We start from the raw sequence: 12,371 nt of genomic DNA, 5'->3' as shown, positions 1-12,371 counted from the left end.
AGTTGCCTTAACAGGGCTTTATAAGTAGCGTGCTTGTGTACCAACAACTGTAGCCTCAAGAAAATTCACGTATCCCTTGGTCTCATGGTATAGTTGTATTTCATTTAGTCTCCTTCAAGGAAAACTGTGACAGGGAAGAAGAGGATCTTTCCTAATGTTGTCAGGGCCTATGTGGTGTGGCCCTAGCAGTTCTGGACAGGTTTTCCCAGGAATGAAGTCCCTGATTGCAGATGTAGCAGGAAATATAGGAAACAAGATTCACATGTAGGGAATCATCTTGGTTTTAAGAGTTGCTTGGCTCTGTTGAAGTGTACCTGTTTCCTTTGTCCCTTCCCATGCCTGGCTCTGACCCACTGCCCACTATGGTGTTGGCTTCTATGCACTCCCTCTGAGTCACGTGTTGCAGAGCTTTTTCAGTACGCACTGGAGCTCTGTCACTCAGATTGCATGCACATTTGCTGTGCTACTTAAGCCTCAGAACAATCCTATCATATATGTCTTGTTATTTCCAGGAAATTGTGGCCCTAAGACTATAAAGTTTGGTAAACTGATACGTAGGATTTTCAAATGGTTAAATACTAACCTTGACTGTTCTGTCACATTTTTTACTTTGGGTTTAAGAGGCAGATATAGTAATTGAACAATGTGTATGAAACACGAGAAAGATCATTCTTATTTTACCACATGGTATGCCATGTGAGACATCATCAGTTTAAGATACACCATTATTTGGTTTGCCACTGAGAACAGATAAAACACTGTAAATTAAATTATGCCATTTAAATTATGTTGATTGTTATCCCCTTTTTAATTACAGATTTTCTATCATAAAAATATGTCATAGAATTGACAAATATGGCACTTCAACTTTTACTTTATGCCTTTAATGTATAAGACACTTAATTAAAATGTTGATTGTCTTAAAATAATAAGATATAAGAAAGTACATGCAAATATTTACACTACAATGTTTTTCCTTCAGCAACCATCAACTGACCTAGAATTTGACCGTGTAGTGATTTATACCACTTGCCTTCGTGTGGTACGGACAACCTTTGAAAGATGTGAACTGGTTAGAAAGATCTTCCAAAACCATCGGGTAAAATTTGAAGAGAAAAACATAGCTCTAAATGGTGACTACGGAAAAGAGCTCGATGAGAGATGCCGGCGTGTTTCTGAAGCTCCTTCCCTCCCGGTCGTGTTTATCGATGGCCATTACCTTGGGGTAAGTACTCTGCTAAGGAAAATCTTCTTTTTTATTGAACCCAACCAGTGTTGTTAGAAATCTATATGACCCGGCAACTTGAAACATAACTCCTAGGACATTTGCTATTTTTTGAAGTTCAAACCAAAGGAATTGAAGCACTTACTTCTGTCCCAAATGATGTGTTGCTAATAGTGTTCATCCCTACAAAAGCATGGTGAGATAAAATCAACATTAAATTGCCTTTTTGAATAGGAATACATTTTTAGAATGTTCAGTTGACTTGAGTTTTGCATCATGAAGCTTGACATGTGAGATAAAACTATATTTTAGTGCACACAAGAAAAATAGAGTATTTATAAGATACACATTTGTGAATTCTCTTATACCCCATTATCGAACACTCAGTTTCCTACCTAATGAAACCAAGATTGTGGTCCTAAAACAAAATCAGTAAGAAATGGGGCCTGAAGGCAGAATTTTATCTGCTTGTTGTTTAAAATTATTTTGGATTTTGGTAATTTGACAGTGTGAGACACAAATTTAGGCTTACAGGAAGCAGAGAAAACTCCCAGAGAAGCAAGGAAACATGACTGCTTCATTTCTCTTTGAATAATACTGTTAGCGTAATTAACCCCCATTGATCTATGAGCACAAGCTCGCTCAATCATTAAGAAGCCTGAGAAAAGGGCTCTGGAGAGTGCACTTTAGAAAGGGAAAGAACAAAGAGCCAAGGGACATCAGCGGTTGATGGGGTGGGACTGACTCCCCCAGATCACTTATCAGAGAACAAAGAGCTGCTGTCAAAAGGCAGATGGATATTTGGATCTTGGCTTTGTTTCGTATCTGGTCTTAACCTTCAGCTTTCAAGGGAGGTTAGCACAAATCCAGAGCAGGAAATGCTCATGTTTTGTTACAGGGAAACTGTTCTGATATCCTGTCTAGAGCCATCACTGTTAGAGACAGCCTGTCATCTTATGAAAAGATAAATGCAGAGAAGCCATGATTCACTGGGTATGACTTCTGCAATCCTACTTTTAACCTGAACTGGACACAGACTACATTCTGAAGCAGAGGAATTTTTATTTGAAACACTGAGTCTCTTTTATTATATTTCAATATGTACCCTTAGGTCCCAGAAAGCTACAACAATGGCAGTGATGAGTGATAAATTAATAATAATAGTAATAATGATATTGTACTGCACTCAGCTTTACACATTCATCTCCTCGAATCCCCTGGATAGCCTTAGAGAACGCCTCTGCTCTACTGGTTGCGAAGGAAGACAGCCTTGTTTCAAATTCCTGCTCTGATACTTCTATGTGATTCTGGACAATTTAGAAATCACTCTGTGAAAAAAAAGAAAAAAAAAAAAAGAAATCACTCTGTGCCTCAGTTTTCTCATTTGTGAAAGGAGAACCATAATAGAACTTTTCTCACAGAATAATTGTTAGAATTTTACCATATATAATAAATAGAAATGCTCATTTCCTATGCCTGGAACAAAGTATGCTTTTAATAACTAGTAACAACTTTATCCTCATTTTGTAAAAAAGAACATTAAATATTTTTCTCCAAGTCACAAAGCTGGTCAAGTGACAGGGCCAGGAATTGAAGTTGGGTCTGCCCGACTCCCCAGACCCCAGCTTTTTGGCACATCACCTCAAGGAAAGGGATCTTTGATCTTTGTCTGCTGATACAGTCTTAATAGCTAGAATAGGGTTTTGGCACAAAGTGCTCAGAAATGTGTGTGGAATGAGTGTATGAGTGATGCTCTGTTGTCCTCATGTATTGTTTTCTTCTCTCCCTATGACATTCTGCCACCATGAAAGGATCTGATAAACTCACCCCCACCAGGGAAAAAAGTCACTGATAAGGGTTGTGGTCGTTTGCCTTTTAACCTTGGAAAAATTCTGATGATAATAGAAGATGTTTCCCATTGTGGAATTTTGATTTCTGTAACACTGCCCAATTAAACTTAGTGGGTGATGGCCTCCTCATACCAGTGGAAGGTTGGCCTTACCTGATGCACTGCTTTTGACCATACTGATCTTCTTCCTACTTCTAGGACAATCTAACAGGCAGTAATGCTATTTTTCTTTCCACTTGATGGACAGAAGGAGAGTGCAACAGACAAGGGAGGTGGGGTGCAGATCCTTTTTCAGTTACTTTTTCCCGTGATTACTTTATTAATACAGTCGCCTAGAGCTGGAAAGATCACACAGATGCTACCTAGCTGCTTTTAGAATCTGAAACTAATGCCCCAAATCTGGAAAGAGACCAGGGACAGATTTTTTTCTCTTTCTTTTTCTTCTTATAAAAGGAGGATTACTTCTAAATCTATAATTAAAAATGGAGGTAAACACTCCAGAAAACAGCTTCTACAATAAACTCCCTCTTACTACAAAAACCCTTTTATTTAAATTCCAGTGCACAGTTGTAAATGGAATACACTGCTGGAATTAGAGAGCCTTTTCCCTGCAGAATTCATTCATCTGAAATGGAAGGATGCCCTCTGCTGGGTTTTGGCACACGGTGAAGCATAATTTTTAGGGAGGAAAAGAAGTTGATGTTGGTAATTTGCTTAACATCTGTGATGTTTTAAACAGTCACACGAAACCATTTGATTTAGTTTAAATTTAGACAAGTGAGAAAAATCAAGATGTTTGAATCATCTGTGTGATACAACTGTTTTTAAGGGTGGGAGAGAGAGAAATCGAGAGGGTCAGAGAATGAGGTCGACAGGGACAGAAACAGACAGATGGAGGCACACTGTGGGAGACAGTGAGATGGGATGTGGAGAGCATGAGGCCATTTTGTAGCAGCTCCCTTATTCTCCTGCATCATTGCTGTCAGACCCAGGGATGGGTGGTGCAAAGGAATTCAGTGATCTTCACTGCAGGGCTGATAATAGAGTACAATGGGAAAGAGCAGAGAAATTAACAAGAATGCTCAGCTCTTTTTTCCTGATGACTCTCATTCCCAGCCAGACTTCTATGTAAAAATGGAAGCCATGAAACAATCAAGGGAAAGATATTACTTTAGAAAACAAATCTTCACTGCCCTGATATGCTCCATTGGGGTAGGAGGGTCAAGGAGCTAGTTGGGGGCTGAGAGGGGTGAAGGGTGGGGTTTAGCTTAAAACTTGCTTAAAGCAATTATCCTGTTGATTTGGTATCAGGAGACCTTTACACAAACAGATTGTGTTCCAATAGCTTCAGCATAAATTGTCTTAGACTTCTAGTAGGAAATAGGTTAGAAATAGTGTGTTGATTCTGGACCAACCGTAAAACTTTACAGTAGAAACCCGTAAAGCCCACATTGGAACTGAGTTATAAAACATAGAATGAACCAGAGTGGGGACTCTGGTAATGGAGACTAGAAGAGCTGTTGATCTACGCAGGTCTCTTAAACTATTTGATGTTGAGATGTGACTGCTTGATAATTCTGTAACGATTGAAAGTGCTATTTTATTCAGTTTAAGAATAAAGGTATTGTTATTGAGCATAGGTGGTTTATACACTAGAAATATAGACTCTAAGGAAGCATTTAGGGACAACTTGGATAACTACTCTGCAGAAACGGGCCACTGAAGAAGCCTGTGCCACAATCAAGAAGCTGTTGGCTCCAGATATGCTGTCTTTGATCCTCTCCAGCAAGACAGATGATTTGTTCTCTGCCCCTTTTCCTACATAATTCTGTTCCTAAGTAAAGTTTTGAGTGAGTGAGTGTATCTGTGGTTACTGAATCAGTCACATATGAAAACAATGAGGGAAAATGGGAAATGTTGTTTTTTAGCTTTCTAGTCTCTACAGTACAGGGAGACATTTGAGAAGGAGATTGGATCAGTTATGAGTAAGCCAAATGATAGTATCAGCCAGATGCACTGTTTTGTTTGTTTTAATCAGATTATTGAGGTGCAATTTACATATAATAAACTGTATTCATTTAAATTGTAATTTAGTGGGTTTGGACAGATATGTACACCCATGAATCTATCAATACATTTGAAATACAGAGCATTTCCAACCCTCTCCCCCAAATATTCCTCATACCAATTGGCAGTTAGTCCCTTCCTCCAACCCCTGTCTCTTGGTGACCATCAATCTTTCTGTCAATAGAGTTTTCTATTCTTCTAATGTCTTTGTCTGGTTTTAGTGTCAGGGTGTTGATGACCTCATCAAGTGAATTTGGTAGAGCTCTAACTTGTGCAATATTAATTTCTGGTTCTCTTTATTCTTTGGTTTAGAGTATTAAATCATTTGACATCACTTTCCTTTTATATGAAGGACTTCTTTTACATTACTATTGTAGTGTGGGTATTCTGTAGATGAATTCTTTCAGCATTTTTATGCCTCAATAATTTTTATTTCACCTTTGGTTTTTATAAGTTATCTTTGCTGGATATAGAATTCTAAGGTTGAAAGTTTTTTTTCTTTTAGTACTTAAGAGACATTGCTCCTCTATCTTCCATTTGCGTTACTTCTGATAAAAAGTATGGCGTCATCCTTATCTTTGTTCCTCTGTATGTGTGTCTTCTCCTTCCCCTGGCAGCTTTTAAGATTTTCCTTTTAATCACTTGATTTCAGAAACGTGATTATGATATGTTTTGGTATCGCTTTCTTCATGTTTCTTTTGCTTAGGGTTCATTGCCATTCTTGGATGCATAGTTTTTTTTTAATCAAATTTGGAAAACTTTCAGCTATTATTTTTTCAAATATTATTTAGATCTCCCTTTCTTTCTCTTCTTTTCAGAGGCTTTACTTACATGCATATTAGGCTGCTTGAAGTTGTTTCACAGCTCACTCCATTTCATTTTGGATAGTTTCTCTTGCTATGTCTCCTGAATCCCTAATCTTTTCTTGTAAAATGTCTAATCTTGTATTAATCCTATCCAGTTTATTTTTTTATCTCAGGAATTGTAATTTTATCTTTAGACACTTAATTTTTTAAAAATATATACTCCATGTCTCTATTTAACATGTTCAATATTTCTTCTAGCTTTTTTTTTAACATTTGGGATATAGGTCAATAACTTGTTTTAATCTTCTTGTCTGACAGTTCTAATATCTGGGTCAGTTCTGGGTTGGTTTTAATTGATTGATTTTTTTTCCACATTGTGAGTCATATTTTCCATTTCTTTACCTGCCTGGTAATTTTTTTTATTGGGTTCTGCATATTATGAATTGTATCTGATTGGGTAAAAATATTCCTTGTTGGGACATTTTTGAATCCCTATAAATGTTCTTTTTTAAAATATTTATTTATTTTGAAGGAAAGAGAAACTAAGCAAGCAGGGAAGAGGCAGAGAGAGATGGAGAGAGAGAATCTCAAGCAGGCTCCACACTGTCAGCACAGAACCTGATGCAGGGCTGGATCTCACTAACCTATGAGGTCATGACCTGAGCTGAAATCAAGAGTCAGATGCTTAACCGACTGAGCCACCCAGGCACCCCTGTATTCCTATAAATATTTTTAAACTTTTTGCTGGGATGCAGTTACGTTACTTGGAAGAAGTTTGCTATTTGGGGTTCTGTTTTTAAGATTTTCTAGACAGAGCCAGAGAAGTGTTTAGTCGAAAGTTAATTATTCCCCAGTAGGGAAGCATAATATTGTGGGATCGTTATCTAATGCCCCACTGATTATAAGGTTTTCCAGTCTGGTTGATGGGAACAGGCGTTCTTCTTGGACCTTTTCCTAGGTACTGTTCCTTTAAATGGTTTCAGGTTCTTTTGCTGGCCTTCTGTAGTTTCCTTACATGCATGTGCTGGTGATTATGCTGCTGAACACAAGCTAGGCTCTCTGCACACCTTCAGAGTTCTCCGTGAAACCCTTCATTCTCTAGTACTTTGTCCTGTGAACTCTAGCCACCTTAGTCTCCTGGGTTTTTAGGGTCTGTTTCCTCAACCCAGGGTGTCTACCAGGTTCTGCTTAGGTTCCTTTTTCCTGTATGCAGCTTGGAAAACCAAAGAACTCACTTCATTTATTTCCTGCCTCTCAGGAAGGACAAGTGGGGGAGGGTGGGGGATCTTTGGTAATTTTAGTTTCTTTATGGGAATGTGTTATGATATGAAATAACAACTAGTGTCATAAACCATCAGTGTAATCAATGTAAAGTTAAATGTTTTTGTTGGGTTTTGAAGCCATTCTGTTTTAAACCTCTTGAAAATATTTCCCATATATATGGGAAGTGGATTTTAAATGTTGGGGCCATATTCTTTGAAAATATGATGAAAGTTATAGACCTTCTCATTATAAATGTATACAATCTTCTTTACAATATAAGGGCTTTCTGAGAATTTATCCCTAGGTAACTAACTTTTCATTAAAAAGACTACTTTGGAGATGGTGCCTATTGGAGTGTACCCTACTTCTTAGTTGTCTTTGAAGATTGTATTTAGTAATGTGACCCACTTCATTACAAGTAAGTACAGTCATATTTGTATTTAATTATGGAATCAGTGAATTTAGATCTTTCCCTTTTTTTTTTTTTAAATCATCAGTATCCTTTGTGCTCATTTCTTTAATCATTAGCAATTTCATCAGAGGTCTAGATGGGAGGAGAACCTCCTGAAACATTCAAGGCTACCCGTTGTCTTGGATCTTATTTGTAATAGTACAGTAAATGTTTAATCTTCAAGCCTTCTTCATCAAAGTCATAAAGTATTTGTTCCTGGCCTGTTCACTCCACTTCAGAAAGTCCGGGGTTGGAGGAGTCTGAAATTTAAGCCTAAGTGAGGTTCTTGGAATTTAAATTAAGCAATATTTCCTTGTGTGATTGCTTCTTTGAGCTTTTTTTCTATATAATTGAAGATAGTTTTTATTAGCAACAACAATGACAATAACAGTAAAAGCTACCTTGAATTATATACTCTGTCAAGCTTTTTGCCTCCTCGATCTCTTTTACGTTGTATGATAGTACAGTGAATTGTACTACTGTTATCTTTCCCACCCCAAGTTTGTACCTGAAGAAAAGGAAGGCTTAGAGAATTTAAGAAACAGTTTAAACCCCTTCAGATCACAAGCGGCAGAGTGAGGACTCAGCTTTGGGTGTGTCTGACTCTAGAGCTTGGACTCTTTAAAATCAAGGCTACAAAGTTCTTAACCTTCATCTCCCTGGCTTTAGGTCTACTATTTAGCAGCATATTCACACCTTGAATTACTTCATCACGTGAAACTTCTCCACATTCAAGATATTAAACTTAGAAACATCCTGCTGTGGCCACAATTTTCTGTCCTTCTATCTATCCCCTTGTTTCTCTATTAAACTTGCTCTATCATCAATGGTATTGTATGTCCTTTCCCCTTTTCTACTTTTCTCAGCTTATAGTCATATTTTGGTTTCACTTGTTTCCTTCCTTTACTGTATTCAGGAATATGGTAATTCCTAGTCTATAATCACCTGCTGGACAGGCTTTGTGGAACTCCCAAGTTTGTCGATTCCCAGTCCTATGCAACCTCCATCATCTATTTTTCCTCTTTTACTCTAGTACAACCAAGGGCATTATTGGAGCAAATCTCAAAGTCATAGCAAAGAAGTCTCCAATGAAGTTGTATTATCAGCATTATCTAGGTTCATTATCTAATTTTCATATTAATATCTTGTTGGTTTTCTTTTGTGACCCACATAACCAGCTGCTCCAGTGTTTTTTAATTTCACCAAAAGAGGTCCCTTTGCCATCTTCTGCTCCCTCTTTATCACCTCCATTATTATCTTTCTCTTTCTCTGGTCTTCATATCTATTTGCAGCTTTAATATTGTAGGGTATTTTAATTTTTGCAGATATTTTACCTAAACATTTAAAAAAACTAGCACAGAATGATGCCTCATCATTAGTTACTTATTTCAGTTCTCTAGTTTTGATTAGTGACCCCACAATTTTCCCAGTTACAGAGACTCAAAATCTTGGTTTTCTTTTACTTCACCGTCTTTCTCTTACTCATATCTGGTCACTTGCCAAGGTTTACAGTGTATCCATCGGGATCTTAATTTTCACATTTTGGGTGCTCCTCCCTGAAAATAAGAGTAGCAAAGTGGAAGCAGACATCTGGATATGAGAGTAAATTCTTTTTCTTGCTAGTATGGGTATTGGTCAAGTTATTTAATTTCTTTAAGATGAAGATAATAAAATACCCTACAACATTGGGTATTTTGAGAATTAAGTGAGATGAAGCATAAATACTCACAGTGTCTGGAAAATGATGCACTTTAAGTAACCCTTTGCTAATATTATTAAGGTGAAAGCTTTAGAGAAATCATATATTTAGGGTATATAGGTAGGAGGAGATAGAGATAATAAAAATAATTAAGAAAGGGCTGGATCAATAAATAATGAGAGGAGAAAAGGTGGAGTATCATTCTGAGTCCATCCTCAGATACCAATGTCCGAGAGGTCTGATTCATGGGGGCAGGATGCCACACAGCATTTAAGCTTCTGGATAGTGGTAGTGTTTTTAATATGAAGCAAACATTATGGTCAAATGCCATTCAGTTTCTTATGAGCTGATATGGGGACTATTAGAGATATTCCATCTCAGTTCATGACACTTTTCCATGATATGAAACATAATTATTTAAATAGTGTTGGGTGCTTGGGTGCCTCAGTCAGTTAAGTGTTCAGCTCTTGACTTCAGCTCAGGTCGTGATCTCATGGTTCATGAGTTTGAGCCTTGAATACAGCTCTTTGCTGTCAGCACAGAGTATGCTTCAGAGCCTCTGTCCCCTTCTTTCTCTGCCTCTTTCGTGCTTGCACTCTCTCTCTCTCTTAAATATAGATAAGCATATAAAATAAGTAAATAAATAAATGAAGTTATACTTATTCATTTAAGTACTAGGGAAGTTATTAATAACTTTACTAACAATGCTATCTACAACAAATTAATGAGAGTTAATAATAAATGAGATTTGAAAATTATTAGCAACACACCTATTTTCTCTCAAGATAAAACATAACAGTTACATATAAGATACTCTATACTTTGATTTTTATTTCCTTACAGTATGACACTGATTTTTTCTCTCTTTTTAAATTAATTTTTTAACATTTATTCACTCTTGACTGAGAGACAGAGCATGTGGGGGGTGGGGGTGGGCAGAGAGAGACACACACACATAGAATCTGAAGCAGGTTCCAGGCTCTGAGCTGTCAGCACAGAGCTTGACTCAGGGGGCAAACCACGAACCATGAAATCATGACCTGAGCTGAAGTCAAACGCTTAACCGACTGAGCCACAAGGTGCCACTCTCTTTTTAATAGTAAATACAGTTTTACCTTATTCAACTCAGAAAGCATTTTGTTATGTGAAAATGCCAAAAAGTGACATGAAAATGGCAAAAAGTGACATCTGATTTGTTCTTTATTTTTAGAACAAAGCTAATCCATTTAAATGTGTGCCCAAATAAGAGGGAGAAGGCTGAAGGAATTAATTTCTTACATTCTTCTGTTAGCACCTCTTCTCTCTCATATCCTCTCAGATCAAGACCAAGTTGGGAGACTGGTGGGGCTACTATCAAGATGAGGTTGCAGAAGATTTACTTTGTTAGGTTTTCTAAAGACAAGTGTAGATAGATGCATGCAGATGTTTCATATGGAAGCATAGAATCTTAGATTAAGAAGATCAACTTAGACATCAGCTTCTCAAATGTTTCTCTCAGTACATGAATTCTTTCTACCATATCCCTGGCAAAGGTGAACAATCTTTGAACACACCCAGTGACAACAACCTCACTGTGGTTCAAGGAAACTTATTTAATTGTAGTACCCCTTTAATTACTAGAAAGTTTTGCCTTTAACTTCCTGCACTTGTTTGTCTCAGTTCTTGAACCTAGAACAATGCAAATTAAAATTGTTTCTTCATTCATAACTATAATTTCATTTACAAAAATGTTGGGAAGTTTTCTCTGTGGTTCCTTTAACTCTTACTCTTATCTCATGGTTTTCTGAACTTCCACATCTTAGTTATTCTCCTTAGGACACAGTCTGGTCTTTAAATGCCATCACCCAAAACTAGAACCAATCTTCTAGATGATTATCTCTGTGAACATTATCTTTATCACTCTATTAATGGAGCCTACATTTATGCATCTATGCCATACAATTAATTATACTGAGTCTGAAGCTAGTTAAAATACTTATATAACTTTCATGTGAACCATTTCTCTTTTTTTTAAATTTTGATTTAAAGACATGTTTTAATGTTTTTTTTTACTTATTTCTGAGAGAGAGAGAGACAGCATGAGCAGGAGAGGGTCAGAGAGAGAGGGAGACATAGAATCTGAAAGAAGCTCCAGGCTCTGAGCTGGTTGTCAGCACAGAGCCCAATGCGGGGCTCAAACCCACAAACCATGAGATCATGACCTGAGCTGAAGTCGGATGCTCAACTGACTGAGCCACCCAGGTGCCCATCATGTGAACCACTTCTCAAAATAAAAATTTCTTATAAATTTGGTTTTTAGGTCCATTTTAATAGGTCCCAAGATTCCTTTCCCTTGGATATGTGGTTAGCAGACAATAATTAAGAAAACAAGGAAATATAACTTTTCTGTGAAATATAACCCACTATTTTTGATGACTATCATTCTCTTTCTGTAAGCAGATCAGTCTGGTGCTAGTGTCATTCCTTAGATCATGCAGTAAAGAATTTATCACGTGACTCAACATTCCATCTCCAGAAAAATGTGGTCATGGACTAGAACAAACCATAGTCAAAGTTTGGCATAAGATGGAAGTAACTTTAACAGCTTTTGCTATGTAACCCAAAACTTAGTGGTTTAGACCAACAATTGCTGTATAAACTGTGATGTTGCCTGGGCTTGGCTGCTCTTTGTGGTCTACTTGTGGCTTGGCTAGAGCTGAGTGGTCTAAGATGATCTCACTTATGTGGAAATTGGTTCCTCAGGTTTTCCCCTTTTTAGTAGCCTAGTTGGAACTTGTTACATGATGGCAAAAGAGTTCCTAGAGTGAAAAGGGCAAGGCCTGAAGCTCAAGCACATTTAAAACCTCTGCTTAAGTCACGGTTGTTTTGTCCCATTGACTAGATCAGGTCATAGGGTCGGGCCCAGGTTCAAGATGGAGAAAACAGACTCCACCTTTTGATTGGAGGACCACCAATGTCATGTCCTGGAGTGGTGTGCACACAATGAGGCATGAACACATTGGTGTCAATTA

General features: G+C 37.4%; 1 protein-coding gene across 1 annotated transcript in view; it reads left to right on the top strand.

The window, feature by feature from the left end:
- Positions 1-12,371, top strand: part of GRXCR1 (glutaredoxin and cysteine rich domain containing 1) — a 122,678-nt gene that overhangs the window by 69,080 nt on the left and 41,227 nt on the right. The window contains exon 2 of the mRNA XM_077758855.1: positions 983-1,225. Coding sequence (XP_077614981.1) covers positions 983-1,225 — 243 coding nt within the window. The remainder of the gene's footprint in view (positions 1-982; positions 1,226-12,371) is intronic.

Source organism: Crocuta crocuta, unplaced genomic scaffold, assembly GCF_008692635.1.
Source record: "Crocuta crocuta isolate KB4526 unplaced genomic scaffold, BGI_CrCroc_1.0 scaffold223, whole genome shotgun sequence".
NCBI classification, from domain to species: Eukaryota; Metazoa; Chordata; class Mammalia; order Carnivora; family Hyaenidae; genus Crocuta; species Crocuta crocuta.
Note: the sequence above shows the minus strand (reverse complement) of the source record. Positions and strands in the feature narration are given on the sequence as shown.